Source organism: Planococcus citri, chromosome 1 (assembly GCF_950023065.1).
Source record: "Planococcus citri chromosome 1, ihPlaCitr1.1, whole genome shotgun sequence".
In the NCBI taxonomy this organism is placed as follows: domain Eukaryota; kingdom Metazoa; phylum Arthropoda; class Insecta; order Hemiptera; family Pseudococcidae; genus Planococcus; species Planococcus citri.
In genome coordinates this window covers 53,984,396-54,002,252 of record NC_088677.1, presented here as the reverse complement: position 1 = coordinate 54,002,252, position 17,857 = coordinate 53,984,396, and the positions used below count along the sequence as shown (strand labels likewise).

At 33.1% G+C, this 17,857-nt stretch overlaps 1 protein-coding gene across 3 annotated transcripts in view; it reads left to right on the top strand.

Moving 5' to 3' along the window:
* Positions 1 to 17,857, top strand: part of trh (trachealess) — a 185,677-nt gene that overhangs the window by 126,910 nt on the left and 40,910 nt on the right. The window contains exon 1 of one of the 3 annotated variants that reach the window (XM_065346262.1): positions 6,054 to 6,856. The exons of the other annotated variants lie outside the window; for them this stretch is intronic. Within the exon in view, the coding sequence (XP_065202334.1) occupies positions 6,663 to 6,856 (194 nt within the window). The 5' untranslated portion in view covers positions 6,054 to 6,662. Of the gene's footprint in view, positions 1 to 6,053; positions 6,857 to 17,857 lie in introns of those variants that run through there. 3 annotated transcript variants of the gene reach the window in all.

Genomic DNA, 17,857 nt, shown 5'->3' with positions numbered 1-17,857 from the left:
ATGTGTGGTGTTTTTTTTCATTCTTTTTTTCTTTCTACCTCTCCTCTTCTCTTCACCTGTGCGTTGTATCGATTATGGAACCTTGCCGACGGGTAGGCCAGCCTTTTTGACACTGATTCATCATTTTATATACTGTATCTGTATCGGGATTCGGGAATAAATCGATATCGATTTTAACGGTTTCCAATTATTATTCGACTGTAGACTATGAGAATGCCTTTTACAATTGTCCTTATAAATGTATTTCGATTTCCAAAGGGTTTAGTGTAGCTTTAAAAAGTTATGTATCGATGTGGGTAGGAAATTATTAATCGAGTGTCGCATTGTGCATTTCTAATCCGTCTGTCTATACTGTAGTTTCATTTACGTTTAGATTTAATTTTTTTTACCAATCATAGTTTTAAAATGATTTTTCAAAGGCGAGATTTTAATGTCTATCTAATACGGATGTTGTTTTGTTTGTGTGTTTTAGGTGAGTTTACATTGAGTATTGAGTATCTTGGAACTTGGTCGATTATTAGTAAGTCATGATTAGTTATTGTGGGAACAAAATAAGAGTGTCTATATACCTACATCATCAAATGCATTTTTTAAAAGTCAAGGTTAGGTTCGCGAATAAAAGAAAAAGAAAACGTTGAAAAGTTATTTTTTGCTCAAATTTTATGCAAATTTTGAATTTTGATCATTTAAATTTTTTGAATTCGAAATTATTTTTATGGGAGATCAGTATAAAAATTGAAAATTCTTGTAGTCAAAATCACAATTTTATCTTCGTTTGGTGTGATTGCGTTCGTATAGGATGCAATGTAGGCCTCGAAATTTAGAGGTTAAGAAATGATTAAATATTTTTGTCAAAATGTCGAAAAATCTGATCTCACGCGTAATGCTTGCTCTGATAAGTAGGTATTTCAGATCAATTATTCGGGTATTATGATTATGATTATGGCTGATGTATGTGAATGTGAGATTGTATTATACGGGTATACTTGGATAAGTAATACGGTGATGAAATTCGTCTAGGTTTATGTAATGACATAAAACTTCATATGTATGTATGTAACTGACGTGACGCAGCAACTTTGAAACCCACCCAGTGTGTGTGTCAAATATCATTTAAACTCTAAAGTGGAAATCATCTACTTATTGCGTCAAGAATGAAGAAACTAGGTCATAAATATATCGCCCCATCGTAAGTTATTTTACGATTAAAAGTATTAAAAACACCCGAGTGTTCAAATCTTCAATTTTTTTAGGAAAAAATTGAACCAAAAATACATTCAAGTGCCTATATACAAAATGAAAGCAATTTATTATGTTTGTGGTTATCTATCGAGTTTAAAGTTTAAAAAAAAATCCATTTGCAAAAAATTGTATTCGTTATCATTATAGCTGATTTTTATTCATTTTTCGATTTTTTCTAAAAGTCAACAATGGAAGAAGAACTTGATGTTGTAGCTTGAATAATTTTTGAAGCAATAAAAGTTGACTTCTTTTCGTCATTTAGCCCATATATTTGACCTTTTCCCTATATATACCTAATTACCTACATCCCTCGACATCACTAAAAATATTTACTTGAATCTTTGTCAAAATTTCACTCAAGAGGATGGTGGGGGGAGGAGTGGGAGGAGTGACTCGCTGACTTACTATCAGTCTTATGCTGACGCCGATAAAAGTTTTAACTTAATGCTGCATGCCCCTTCCTCTCAATGAAGATCTCGACCAATTTTCCTGTAAAGGGAGGAAGAACAAGAAAAGTATGAATGAAATCAGTCGTCTTCTGGTTGAGTGTTTCTCGTATTGACATCCGAAAAAAAGTTGGTAGATAAACTAATAATGTGAACTCCTCATGAGATCTAGGTATAGAAAAATTCAAATTTCCTTCCTTCTAATTTTTGAGTATTTTTTTTTATATATTATTATTATTTTATTTATTATTTTGGAAGGTAGGTATAGAAAATTGGAAAAATGGACTTTTAAACCCGGGGAAAGTCAAGGAAAAATTTTTGGACACCTTGTGATTGGATTAATTTTTTATATTCTTCATATTAGAGTTTTGAATTTTCTAAATTAGATTTTAAAAATTTAATTCAAGTCGTATACGCGCAATCGCGCATTTGTCTTATGGGAAAGTGATCAGAGAAGTTCTACATCAAGTTACCTATGTTGTTATTGGAAATGAAAAACTCTCTCCTTATTATATTATAAACTTTGCTCAAAAATTATTATATTGAAAAATTCTCCAAACAATTGAGGAGTCGGCCTGCAAAGTGACCTAACAGCAAAAAAATGATTTTTGAGATAGCAACGCTACCTGATAGTTTAGGACATGCCCTACAAAAGGAATATATCACCTTCATCCAGTTTCACTCGTAACACCCCTTTCCCCCCTTGAAAATTATAAAATTAAAAGCATGGCCTGCAAAGTGACCTTATTTTTACAATTTTCCCAAAATGTGTTTCATAGGGTACTGTTTGTTGAAATCAAAATTAATTTTAACCCCTTCTGAAGAAATTCAAAAATATTGGAGACATCGAAAATCGCACTGGAGGCTCCAGAGTGATTCGAAATGGTAAAATCGTAAGTTGAGAATAAGCCACAACTCCAGTTTTAGCTACCCAGCTTCCTGTACATAAAAAAATCTTGAATGAATGAATAAATCTTTACTTTCATAAAAAATAACATATGCAATGAAAAACCGGAGAAAATTGCGTACATATCACTAAAAAACAAAAAAAAAACGTATGTGTGGCCTGCAAAGTGACCTAACTGCAGCATTTTTCATTTTTGTTGCACCCTGTAGCGAACCCGTATTCATATTTTTCAGAAACGAAAAGGTGATTAAGTGAGTGAGGGTTGACCCTTTCGATTCCCGAAAACAGATTTCGAAAATGTGGCTTCATTTTCCTAGGACACGTTTTTATCATTTATCTCGAAATCAATTTTTTGCAGTTAGGTCACTTTGCAGGCCGACTCCTCAATTCTATGTACCTATGTAAGTACTATAGTCCCGTACAAATTGAAAAAAAAATCTGAACAAATTGCACCAAGAGAGGAGCACATGTCATTGCAATCGAATGTGGTCATTGAAAATAAAAAAACAACCTACTTAAGTAGAAACCTAATTTCTTGTTGAATGCTCAGAGACTTTCTCTGTTATCAGTTTTTCAAGATTTCACGTTCATAAGAATGATGATTTCGTAAAGTTGGAAACATTGTATTTGTCCCCCGTCTTCTCTCCCTCCAAATTAAAGTTTCTTCGAAAGTCCTGGTTTTTTTGTGGTCTACTTGGTTCCTTTTCGAAATGTTACGAAAACCCTAAAAAAATTCTGCGGGGCCTTTGAAAATGAGACATGGATGAGACAGGGATTATTTTAAGGATTTTTCGGAGCTACACAACCAGCATAATTTTCAATACCTACACTGAAAAAAAAACAATAAAAATTACTATTTCAGTATAGTAACCGGATCCAATCCAAAAATAATAGTGATTTTTACTGAGCCAAAAAATACATTTTACCTATAGAATTAGGTAAAATTTATTACTCTCATAGTAAAATTTACTAACCTCATAGTAAAATTTACTAATCTCATAGTAAAAATCGCAATATTTTTGAATGGGATCCGGTTACTGTATGAAATAGTAAAAATTATCCATAATTTTTTTTTCCGTGTACCAAAATTTTTCCAACCCCAATTTTTTCCAAATTCCCCCCCCCCCATCCCCCTATTTTTGGTACTACGAGTACACGAGTAATCCCTGGGATGGGAGGACAACTCACTGCTGAGTATTAAGAAACCCTGGCGCAGTACGTATTTAATCAACACCTATCATCAGAAGACCGACCGAAATTAAATTGATTAAAAATACGAACTTTTCATTTAAATTTTTCGCTTATGAACCTGTTGAAATTCTAAAATCAGCGGCTTCTGTGAAAATTATGAATTTAGTTAGGTAGTTTTTTTTGGTTGTTTCTGGTGGCGGTGTCCTTAGGGTGTGAATCCAAATAGGAACATAATTTGTGGTAGTGGGTCAACACTCGTTGAAAAGTTGCTTATCGTTGACAAATTGGATAAGTTAACATGTTTCAAATTCAAAAAATTGACCTATCGTTTCCAGATTCGAATTGGACTTATTAAACTTTCTTTTTACTGAAACTCTCACGCTCTCTGTACCTATAACCTACTTACCTACCTATTATCTATAATTTTTTTTAATTTTCCAAATGAGTAGGTACCTAATTAGTTACCAATGTCATTGAAAATCATAAGGAAAAAAGTGAAGTGTGGAACTTTCAGCAACACAAGGCAACTAATGTGCAAAAGTTGGGGCAGCCTAATTTAACTCGTTGTAAAGTTGAAATTGAATAAGTATATGACCGTTCTGAAAACGGATTGATCAAATTTTGAAATTTCAACCGAATTCCATAATTTTTCAATTTTTTTGTTCCAAAAAAACTTTCATGGTTTTCGTAAAATGCGATCTGAAATTTTCAACCTAAGTATATGTTTGCCACCATGAAAGTGATATGTACTTACTTATAGAATGCAATTCTCATTGCCTCAGGAAGATGTAAGCTAAATACTTACCTACTAAAAAATATTTTTTTTTTTAGGCGCGGGGAATATTTGATTCCCAGCACAAAATTGTGGAGTGTTATTGCAAAAAACTATTGTTGTTGTGGTTGTGGTTTTTTTTTCATGATGACTCTGGAAATAAAATGGAAATTTTGATATGATCAACTCTCAGAATATATAAACAAAAAGCAGAAAAACTGCGAAACACCAAAACATGGAACTAGAACAAAATTAACTCAAATTGAGCATCTAATATATATACTTTGAATATAACTCAAAATGCAGTTTATAATAATACTTACCTATACTATTCATTAGGTAGTTTTTTAGGTCCAAAGTAAATTTGTTGATCGAGGAAATATGCATCCCTTTCGCTGTGCTACATACTTAGTTTGATTGAAGTTTTTTAATTTTTTGAAATTTCATAAAAATTATTAGGAAATTAATGAAACATTAATCAGAGATAAGAAAGTAGAAAGTAGGTTTTAAGGAGTCAAGTTCATAGCTCCAATTTTTCATCCATCAAACAAGATATATATCCCATGCAGTTTTCAAATTCAAAATTGCCTCGTAACGTTAAATTGAACTCGTTAAACTCAATTTTTATGCTTAGTAGGTAAATAGCCAAAACTTACCCACTTAATGACAGAAATTCTGCATGTCGAATCGCTTTGAAATTGCAACAGTTGATATTAAGTAAAAGAAGAAACAATCGTGAATAAGAGATGAGGTACTTATAACATTCTTTAAGCATTAGTTTCCAAGAATGTAATTTTGATGTAGGTAGGTATGACTCAATGTGTGATCATTCGGTGTAATAAATTTAGAATTTGTTGGGCTATATTTCAGAAAAAAAGAATGGTATAGACAAATAAACACTTATGACCCTTTGTTGTACCTATAGGTGAAGTACGTCAAAGTCAGAAAACGACGTTTATATTTTAATTTGTTATGGACATTAATATAAAGTTGATATTTTAACATGCGATGCAGGTAAGGATACTGTTTCAGTCGCGCTATAAGATAAAGGAAATATACAAAGCGAAGTTTTGGTTTTTTTTATATTTTCATTTTCGTTGCCTTGCCTTGCCTTGCATACTCGTAGTATGGTACGCGGTACGCGCGTTCGTTCGCGTCAGGTACTCGAGAGCAGCGCATACTGTACGTAGAATCCGTTTATGAATTCCAGTTGTGTCCGAAATGTCCCGTATACCCCTTTCGTTCGGCATTTCCCGGGAAATATTATTTCAAAAGGAAAAGGATGTCGTTGCTGGTTCGATTCCAATACGATAGAATGGGGGTAGCGAGGGGGGTCCCGGCTCAGACTAGGGTACCGACTTAATAAATGGGCGTTTCACGTACAAATCACGTGACTAAAACGTAGGTGCCGTATTGATATACGTGAGCCAACCAGAATACAGAGGAGGATCACGTACAGACGCGCCACGCCGGTCCGCGCCGTTATCACGACCCGAAAGTTTATGTGCCTGCGTTCAATATTTGTACAAAGTTGTGACGGAATGCAAAAGTGTTTTATTGTAAGCACGTGAATCGTTAAATATTCTTTTGGCCCTTTTTTTCTTTTCCCTTTTCCTTTTTTCTTTCAATTTTTTTCACTTATTTATCTGGTTTTTTGTTTATTTACCTATTCTTTTAACTCGGTGGTTTTTTTGCGGTTTCAAATTTTCCACGTTGATCGTCGCGATATGTTGCGAGAGCTTTCGCGAACGTGATTGATAATCGATTTGGCGCGAATCGAAGCTCTGGCCGTCGTATGCCAGGTGCAGGTATACGTGTGATTCATGCCCGGTAGCCATGAGCAGCTTAGACTGATCGCCGCGGTCTCAAAGTTTTTCTGCTAGAACTTGTGGTGCTATAATTAGTTAATTGGTTAAAAAATCGATCGTGATTCGTTGCTGGCGAATTTTACCAAGCTCAAAATGTCGTCGGACTGTTGTCGGCGTGATCTTTGGTGCTGCTGCAACTGCTGCTGGTTTTAGTATTGTTGTTATATTGTTGTTAAAGTTGTGATAATTTTCGGAATTTTTTTCACGTCGCGAAAAATTCTCGAAATCGTACGACAATGTTACCGTATCAAGCGATGGCTATGGATTACGCTGTTAATTCGTCGTTCCAGCGTCATCCTGGGAATACAGTCAATATAAACATGAACATGAATATGAACATGAACATGAATCCGGCCTTTACTCATTCGTGGTTCGTACCGGCCGATCTGTGCGTACCCTTCAAACCGAGCCAACCTTTGCTGGAACCTGGGCATGTATTTTCATTATTTAAATTGCTTCTACTGTACAAGTTATAGATAATCATATTATGATGATTTGTGATGATCAGGCCTTTGGCCAGTCTGCGTACTTTGTGACTGGACAGGTGACATTTCACCCGATGTGACCCTGAGATCCTTGCGAAAAGTTTTCAAGACTCGAGTGGGTTCTTTTTCAAAAGGGTTTTTACTCCTCCCTTCCTTCCTGTGATTTTGAAGGTGAATCATCCTAAAACGTCCTGCTGAAGGATCTCAGGATCTCAACGAAAGTTGAGCCTTTGAAAGGAGCATGTTCTAATACTTCTGTCAAAATTTTAACCATTGTAATTAGTTTTTCGATTTTTGGCGAATTTTTCAAAATTAAAATATTATTTTTATTTGAAATTTGCAGTTTTTTTTAGGAGGGGGGGATGTGATGGTTATGAAAGTGGAAAATTTTTCAGTAAAATTGACAGAAATTTGTTGAACTTTCAAAACCAAAAACATCCATTAGGTATTCTGCCAATTTTGAGCCTCTTCTTGTAATACCCTGAATTTTAAAAATTTTATTAGAAATTTGTAGCCTATTTTTGAAGTCAAAAGGGGAATCTTGACTTTTTGATGGAGAGTGTTTTTGTTCAGTAACATGGATGACAATTTATTTCTTTACTAATTTTGTTTTTCAAAACCATTATAATTTCCAACCTTTTTAGAGTCTGCAACCCTCCATCTAGATTTCGATTTTCTCGTACAGGAATGATTTGGGATGTTTTGCTGAAGTTTCAATAAAAGTTGAGTTTTTTAAAAATAGTATGTTTCAGAACTTCTGTCTTGAAACTTTCATCTGTCTCATTTGATTTTTGACGAATTTTTAAAAATTTAAAAATTGTGTTTTTTAAAATCAAAATTACCATTTTTTATAAAAAATTTTATACTTTTGAGGGAATGTTTTTGATTCAGAAATTGATATGATTAACTGAAAACCCCATTTCAGCATTCAATTTTGTGGTTTGATTTTCTTTGCAGATTTTTAAAATTCTGTCAAGTGTCAATTCAATGACTTGGAACTTTGCTTAGAGGGTGAGAAATGTGGGTTTAATTTAATTTCGAGGTATTCGACTCAAAATCTATCTTTTTAGCTATGTATCTAGTTTTAGTCAGTCATCTCAACTTTTATTTTATTTCTCCAAATTTTAGTAAAAAAAAAATTGAAAAAACTAAAATTAAAATTGATTAAATTAGCTCTGATTATTTCAAAGCTAAAAATTTTGAAAACTTGAAAATTTCTCTTTCAAGAGGAGGAGATTTAAAATTCTAGACTTGTTTAAAAATCACCCTTGAGGTGTCGGATTTGATTGCGCTAAAATTATGAATTTTCGAGTCAAATTCCTCGAAAATTGATAAATCAATTTTTATGTTTTTGGAAAGAATTTGATAAATTCTTGATGGAGGAAATTCAGTCTTGCTGTAGGCTCTAGAATGGATGAAAATTGATGAGATCTGGCTTGGAGAATCTGTATTTGTTTGAAAATTAAATACTTGAACTTTCTTTAGTTACAAAGTGAAATTACGATGCAGAAATGTTGTATTTTGAAATAATATGGTGTTTGAATATACTTAGGCATTTATTTTTAGTCAATTATTATGTTTTTGTAATTTTCAAAAATTCGTCAAAAATCAGAAAATTAATATGGAGACTTCGTTCAGGAAACATTCGTGGCTGATTGTACAAAATTACGACATGATTCATGGATTTTTGAAGACCAGTATTAGTCATTGATTTTCTTGAGAAAAATCAAGCTTTCATTGGTCTCGAACTCCAGAGCTTTTGAAAAAGAGTTGTTTTTGAAGGCAAATCTTGTTCATTTTTCAACATGTTACCTAAAACATTTTATGAATATGGAGTTGTTGATTTAATGAACAACTGACATTTTCGGAATCGAATTTTCGCATTCCCTCCTTCCCATCACATTATTTTAGTCTCTGAAAAATGCAATTTTCATCCCATCAATTTTAAGGCTACTGAAATTGTAATCAAGCAAGGGTTTTGGAATATGCTCTTCAAAAATCCAATAGATAGACACCTTAATCCGTTGAAATCGAAGCCCAGTGCCTGGTTTTATGATTATTCTCTATAGGGCAAGGAGAACAAATTAACCTGACAAGAAACAGCATTGTCTGCCTTGTGACTCAATTTGTCAATTTTCATCACTTGTTTAGTATGACAAATTCTTTACCCTTCCAAATCTGTTAGCCTTTGAATACCTTTGTGGAATACTTTTCAAACAAGATAATTAGTCGCGAATTGCTTTCTTTTTTTTGTTACCTGCGAGTACATATGGAGGGAAAAAAGATCATTAACGAAAGGTATGTACGAAAATTATCCTTGGTTAAAAAAAAAATGCTGAAATCAATTTTTAGCAATTTGTTCCGTTTTACAAATGGTTAATTTTTCATAAAAAAATGATGGAAAAAAATGTTCATTAAGGTTTTAGGTAAATAATTTTTTAATGGTGGCGTTATCAGTAGGGTTTTTAAAAAAATCGTGTGCGATATCAATAAGGGTAAAAAATCACAAAGGAACCGACTACTGCGCCGGTGGCCTTTTGTAGTGCCGAGGGTGAATGGGTTCCCTTTTTTTTTCATCTCGAAACAGTAGCACATTCCTTCGAACATGATTAATGAAATTGACAATCACGGTTGTTTAGATTAGGTACTCCTATAACAGCTTTTGTAATGTACTTGTAGGTACATACATCGATCTATTGTTCTGTTTTCGTATTTAGATGCGTTTCAGTTTTTTTTTCTTTTTGTATTATTTTCACGCTGTTAGCTTTTGTACATGAGACGTTTGATAATATGGTGAAATTTATGTCGACTCATTTCTCCTCGTGTATGTGTGGTGTGCGGCGAAGATTTGAATTCGAAGCGTGAAATTTACTTTGGATTAGTTTTTTGATGCATTTTCCAAGAGTTTATACCTACTCGAGTTGTTTACGAGGTTGCAATTGCAAGTTGTTTAGAAAATTGAAGATTGCAAAAAGTTTCAATTTCGTTGTTTTTTGTTATGTTTTCTTTCAATTTCGTGAAATTGAATGGTTTCTAGGGGAGGGGAGATATATTGGAGAAGTTTGCAGAAATTGGTATATTTTTTGAGGAATTGTGAGTATGAATTGGAAAAATAAGTATTAGATTTACAATATGGCGGTACATATTTTTCTCAATTGATCATATGGTTTGTGAAAAGAATTTCTTAAACTTTATAAATCATCAAATTCATTAGCCATTTTACGTGTTCCAATGAGTAGAAAAATCATAAAAATTTCATGAAAACACCCAACATTGATTAAATGTATATTTTTCATCGATTTTGAAATGAAAGATAGATAATTTATTATGAAAAAGTCGTCTTTTTTACACTAGAAAAAATCCGAAGTAAAGCTGTTCAATTTATTGTATGTTTATGTTGCTCGTTTTAAACTATGTAAGAGGGACTTTTGAGACTTAAGACAAGAGAGGTGGTAGAAGAAGATTTTGTCTTTAGTAAAAATTAATCTGTATATAAACCTAAAAAAATTGCTTTTCAGGCAGAAAACTTTCACATACTGATGGTTTTTTCAGAAAAAAGAAATTCCGGTCATTGAGTTGGAAAAATTTCGGTAAAAATTTTAGTTTGTAGGATAAAAATCATACCTATTAACTATTATAGTTGGTTGGAAAATTGAGATTTGTATAGTCAATTGTCTTCAATCTGCACCTATTTTATCTGTCTAAAACAGTATTTTGTTTTCGTCTTTAAATCACTTGAGGTCAATTTTACAAAAAGATAAACCAAAATTAAACGAAATCAAGCATTTTTACAAATAGAATTTCAGCTTAAATGTATCAAAAAACTATGTATACTGACTCGTATTGTATACCTATCTATACTACCTATGTATTCACCCCATATAAAAATATTCATCTAAAAATGGGTTCAAAATTCAGTGAAATAGTTGAAAAAAGAATTTTGACTCTTTTACTTCTTGGAGAATGGGTCTTAAAGTCTCTTTAAAAAATCATATAAGTGAAGTAAGTACCCATGTGGTTGGTTCTACTGAAAAAAAAGAATAAAAATACACGTTTCATATCAGAAGATCGAGAAAACGAGTGTTTATTTGGTATTGCAATTATGAATGATGTGATGGTGACAAAAATACTAAAAAAAGAACAATAAAATTGCCAAAATTGGTATAGGTAAAGTAAGTACATATATTTAAATGCAAATTCAGTTGAACAAATTATTAATCAAAGGATAAAATCCAACAAATATTTAGTCGAAATCGTTCTTCAAACCCAGAAAAAAAGAAGTCTGGTACCTATCTACCTAACTCGTTTTTTTTTTAAATTTGTTTTTTCAAAAAACAGCAAAAATACATAGGTACTTATAGATTCAATTTTGTAAACATGACTTATTATTGATCACTGTATTGATGGGATAATATTGAATGAAAATCATCAATCAATCGAACTAAATTCAGCTATAAATTGATCAAGGCATTTGGCTTCAAGCGAAAAAATCTAGGAATCAAAATTTTTCTTAACAAACAACTTGTTCTAAAAGTTCAAAAGTTGCTCAATCAATTTTTTTCGAATTAAGGTAGATATCGCTGATTCACTTTTTGGAGCAAAATTAATCACAGATATTTCAATTTTCATAAAACAATAATTATCTAGTTTGTAAAAAATCGTTTGATTTGAATCTTTATTGACTGTGAAGAGAATGAGAGAGCTAAAATTACACTGTCGAAAAATTCCAATTGTTCTGCTTGAAATAAATGAAAAAAAAAAACATGAAAAATGTGCAAATTTTTATTTTTGCGGTCTGATAAACATTCTCGACTTGCTCGAGTAATATTTCTTCTTTTGCTTAGAGCAATTTTTTTCTTTAAAATTCTAGATTCTACGTTCACTTTTAATGCAATCCATCCTTGAGACTCTCATTGTATCTTTCAGAATAAACGAAATTGCATCGCAAAAAGTGCACAGAAATAAGCTTAAGAGCTCTTCTCATTATTTTCGAGCCAGCTTTCAAAATATTTTTAAAGGCCGGATAATTTTTTTCAATTTAAAACGTGACACGATAGAATAAAAATCCTGATAAAATCTGGTTCTATAGTTATCTATCAAATTTAAGTTACGTATTCCAATATAATAAAGTAAATATTTTTTGCTCTGAAAAATTCATTTCGTTGTTTTGAAAATGCATGCGATAAATTTTGAAGACAATTTTCCTAGTTGATTCGAATGGGTTTGCTTATACAAAAGTTCATTTGAATCGAATATTAGGTAAGTAGGCATGCACCTCGCCTATTACATAACTTTGGAGCGTCATCTGGCATAATTACACACCAAAAAGCTTACAGCATAGCTACCTACGATACCAACGTGGAAAATATGCAAATGAAATGAAGGGTTTCATTCCTTCTTGTATTATTAGTCTCGTAAACTGCTATCAATGAATGCTTTATTACGTTTACAAAAGATTAAGTATGCTACGACGAATTTAAATTAATTTTAGGCATTAAAATCTCGTAATAAGAGTACTTTTGATACAAAGTTGGTATCATCATTCATGTACTCGTATTGATATTTGATTAGCTTAATGAGGGTTCGTAGTGTGTATTAACTATTAATTTATTCTTATTCGATATGTTTAAAGGAATTTGTTTGTTGATTGTGTAACTTTTTTCATCGATTGGGAATTTTTTCTTCATTTTTTATTTAATTTGACAATTTGACATGCAGAATAAGTAAGTAGATATACACGAATTACGATCGATGAAGGATAGATACAGTAACGCCTTTAAATGTGTAATAAATTTCCAGTTAAACGAAATAAAAAAGAATCAAATTGAGGAAAGCGTAAGACTGTAGAGTACTATATACGGTTGTAAAGTAATAGCAGTCGGGTATTCCCCAGCGATAGGCGACAATCGTTTGGTAGCATGAACGGTAGCTCGTTATCGTAAATGTTACCGTATAAAACGATGTGATAAGCTTTTCACAGTTTCACACACAAACCAATCACCTCCTTGGTAGCTGAATTAACACTTCCTATAAGCTTTTGATGCCTAAAGACTCTAGTGAAATTTAATTTTATCGTCGTGTTGCGTTGGTGTTCTGCTCGCTTTGAAATAGAAATGACATTCGACTTGAGGTGCACATCTTACCCTGCTCTTTGCCTTTTTCTATGGCTTATACCTCGTACTTAGCGATGGCCAACGAGGTATAAACATTAAACACTATAAACAGTTGGTGGTGCGTTGCGGTTTGTTTATTTACTTGCGAGAGATCGTGTTACAAGAACTGCTGGTAAAACTAGAGTATACGTGAAGTTTTCCAAAGCACGTCGACCAAAACACGTGGATCGGTTTTGGAACGTGAGAATGCAATTTTGCAACCTGAGGTCACGTTCTGTTTGACTTCGTCTCATCTTCGTTCTTTGTCGAATGATAGGTACGCTTAATTTTTCTACAGGTGTGAGGTACCTAATCGAGTGATTTTAAAATCAATTCGTGAAGAATGATGGGTAAATTTGATTTTTTTTTTTGGTAAAAAATTACGGTTTTATTTTCATTATTGAAGAATAATTGGTACTTAGGTATAATGTATGCACCTACTCTTCATGATAGGTTAAAAAAAATGGTTGTTAATTAATTTTCAAGTCCAAGATCGCGATGATGAGATCATCATGTGCATGTGTAGTTTTTTTTTTTTGTATGGTAATTATTTACACTTTCGAAATATCATATCTACGTACCTACCTATTGATTATGTAATTAACGAAACGCCAAGTGATTGATTTCTGAGCTTGGGCATACGTAAGGTGGATATGGAAATGGTGAATGATTTCTAGTTAAAAGTGAAGAAAAAAATCGTGTATGATACGTTGTTGTAAAATTTATCAACTTTTTCAATTTATACAATTCACGTAGCAGAGGGTAATTCTTATACTTGACTCGATGCCAAGTATCAACAGTTGTTTTCGATGGTACCTACCTCTTACCATACTCGCCATCGCATCGTGCCAAATTCTCGCAATCTCCTTGTTCGAAAAATTATCATTTGGTTGGATTGTTTTCGAATTTTGGAACATTTACAAAGATTTAGCATAAATGATGATCGCGATAATGTGTATAGCACTATAACTCCATCATCAATCGTTTAGCTTGTTCGAAATGCACCATGTTGATGTAGGGTGAATATGGCAAAGTATGTATGAGTGTTATAAATGGGGAAAATTATGAGATTTTCTGTTCAGGGTGTGAGTAATAGGATATGATTTGACCATGGATTGGAGCTTTCTTCATTATTCGATGAATGAAAATAAATATCGACTTGGAAATCAGTAGTAGGCAGGATTAATTTTTTTTGTTCTGCTCTCCAATCAAAATTTCATCCTTCCACAGGCATAGTAGATAAGTCCTAAATAATTACCTACTTAAAACTTTTTTTTTACTTTTTAATTTTTTTAAAGTAATTTTTTGAAATCTCTTTTGAGAATACAGGGTACGGTAAATTCTTATTTAAATCTGGCTTAAAAAATTAATTATTTCTGAACGTATAATATTTTTGAAGAGCATGGAGAAAACTTTCGCATGGAAGCTAGTCAGAAAAAGTCAGCTGTGTTCACTTCCTGGAAAACCGTGAGGTCAGGAAATGTTGCCATTGTGTAAAAGTCAGGGAATTTCATTTAGGAAGGAGATCATGTGTACCAACATAAATGAAAACAGCAAACGTTCTCCTAAGTCTCGAGTGCAGAATTTTGGTGACTATAAAAAATTGAGGTAAATTCTACTTGGTATTTGAAACTGACTTTGAGAAGGAGGGGGGGGGTCGAATGCTCTAAAAATTTGAAAATCGATATTACTCCCATTTTCAGACATTTTATTTTGGACCCAGCAAAAAAAATCAAAAGAGAAAAAAATCATCTAAAAATACACCTCACATGCAGTTAAAATTATTTCAGGTGTTGAATAATACATATTTTTCGAGTTTTGATGAATTTTTGAAAATTCAAAAGGCCATTTTCCATGAAAAAAATCACAATTTTCTGAAATTTAGGTAGAAAAAAAGGCTACAAAACAATTGAAAATCAATATTTCTTCCATTTTTGAACTTTTTGCTGCAGCATTGCGTTGTTTAGCTCTAAAACTGGATGGGAGATTGTTTGCCTCAACATTTTGCATGTTACGAATATCCTTCAAATTCTGGAATTTTTGATTTATGAATTGAAATAATATGGACTTTGAGTTGGGACATGAAAGACGCGAGAAATATCCTAGGAATAAATTCGATTATTCTCAAATTTTTTCAACATTTTCTGGATGTCGCGTGATCCTTTAAGAGCTAAAAAAGTCGGTGTAGCCACAAAGTATTGAAACTGAATGATTCAGCACGGATTTCTGAAAATGCGTTGGACATTTCAAACTCAGTCTCCTTCCATATTCAATCTCCGTGAATCCCATGTATCTCTGCTGTCTTCAGATTAGCCATTTTCGTTTTTTTAGCCAATAAATTGCCAAATTAGGGGAACTTTCCCTGTTTACAAAAATCTTGATTCGATGATTCCCAAAAAATTAACCTCTCCAGATAAGATCCATAAGACGTGAAGTCATAAATTCATAATTACGTATTATCAAGTTCTTTTTTTAAAAAATGTTTTCTGTTTTGGGATGGAAAAAGTCAGTGAGATGCCAAAAAATGTCCAAAATTTACTGAAATAATTGCTTCAGGGCATTCGAGGAGTGCCTACCTCCTCATCAGTTCATATGAGTGGATTACTTACGCCAATTTTTCAGTCAAAAAATTCGTGGTATAGTATGAAGTTAATATTTTAAATAATCTGGAAAATTGAAAAAATTGGTCGAGAAAACCACAAAGGTCGGAGGAAATCATTTCTTTGAAAAAGAAATACCCTGAAATTTCAACGTAGGTATCCGAAATTGGAACAAAAAATCATTCCACGCTTAACTAGTAATTTTATATCAAGATACTCGTATTAAAAATATTTACATCGAAGACTACACGAATAAGTAGGAAATCATGCTCTTGAAAACGAAGCTTAATAGTCCAAGAAGAACCCACTACACACTATTGCACACTGTACAACCAGACATCACATTCGCATCATCGCCCTCTCAAATACCTACAGCTAAAATAACACACGCTCTGAAAGTTTCGCTACCCCATGCCATACAGTACATTTCAGATCGCTCACTCGTATTGTATCAAATGACCGCAATTGTGTACATAAGTGAGAAGGGTGCACAGTAAATAGAGTTTTCTTTAACATTCAAAGTATCCGTCGTCACGGATATCAATGTCAGCGACAACTTCAACACATATCAAACGCTTTAGAGTTATTTTAGTACAAATTGACCACAATTCGATATATGGTAGGTAGGTGGGAAGGTAGGTAAAGAGAGGTGGTACGTTTCTTTCGTCTTGTCGACGGTTTCTTTAAAAAGACTTTCGTATTTTGTGCACCAACAGCTAGTGGAACGTGTATAGTATACTGTATAGTAATTTATGTAATTCCTTATATAGCACCCTATTTTACTATGCTATAGTATTATATGCGATCACGAAAAAGGCTTGATTAAGATATAAAATTTTTTACCACCCTTAAGTGCGGAAAATTTCGTCATGCAAAACGTTGACGATATTGAACGAGGAGCCGGCTATAAATCAAACATACACATTTTCGGTAGTAAAATTAACATAACTCATATTGCATTCCAACACGCAGTGAAAGTCTGCTGATATAGAGGAAGTCTTTTCCATCACGTATGGAAAAAGCGCAGAGAAGCAATTCGTGCCAACTCTTTAATATTCTTTGTCGTCATCGTATAAATCATCATCGTATTGTTCGTCTCTTCGCTGCATGCTCGTAAACATCCCCCTTTCTCTACGAATGCTTGCGTATCAAAATCAATCGACGCATTTCAATGATCTCGTAATTAGCAGCTTTTATCTATCCTATATACCTATACCTACGTCAACCAAATCGAAATAACCATCCCTCCCCTCCTCTTATCAAAAATCGTCAATTTTAACTATCGCGATGATTGGGACATTCGAAAAAAAGTTCCAACAAATCTATAGACGTACTCGATTTCCAAACTTACAGCCATAGATGCACCAAACTCCAGAAAAGAAGTAAAATCATAGGCATAGTGTAAGGAAGAAAGAAAGAATGAAGCGGTAAATCTCTCGAGAAATAAATCATACATACGAATGATTAAAAGAAAACAAGCGCAAGTGGCAAATTGATTTGTGCGAATAGGTATATTCGAAGGGGTCAGTGTTAAGACCTGAGCCGGACGCGGTGCTTTCTAAATGACCGTGCAATCTCCCGCGGGAAATACATTTTGCCGTATTTTCCGAAACTGCACAATTTTCGTTATCGCGTTTCTTTTTATTTCTTTTTTTTTCGCCACTCTACCCTTCTTCCGTGTTCGTTTCCTTTTACTTCTGGTCTATTTCCTTTCTTGGGTTTTGTATATACTGGTATAGTATGAGCCTCGAATAAATACTGGTATTGGGTAATCGCCTGCCTTACCCAACACTATCGTCGTTTTCTGTAATAGCGAACTATCAAAATATACAATTAGAAAATTAAAGGAAAATATTTCCATCGAACGACCGAACGACCGAGTTGTAATTTAATTGGATTTATTGTTTTGTGGGTAGCCCCTAGCCTGGGTACCTACTGCCGCACACGTTTTATTCGTAAATATAAACTGTAAGGTTATGGGTATTTTTCAACACGAAATCGAGGGTACATTGAGCCGTTTTCTTCTCTTATTTGACGTAATCATTTTTACCCTTTGTAAGGGTTATTTCATTTTGAGCTTTGAAAGGCGAGTGAGAGTTGTGCAAGGGGCAGAAAAATTTACAAATTTAATTCGAATGAAATCGGCAGAAAATCAATGAAAAATCACCAGAACATCTCACAAAAGATCAGCGAA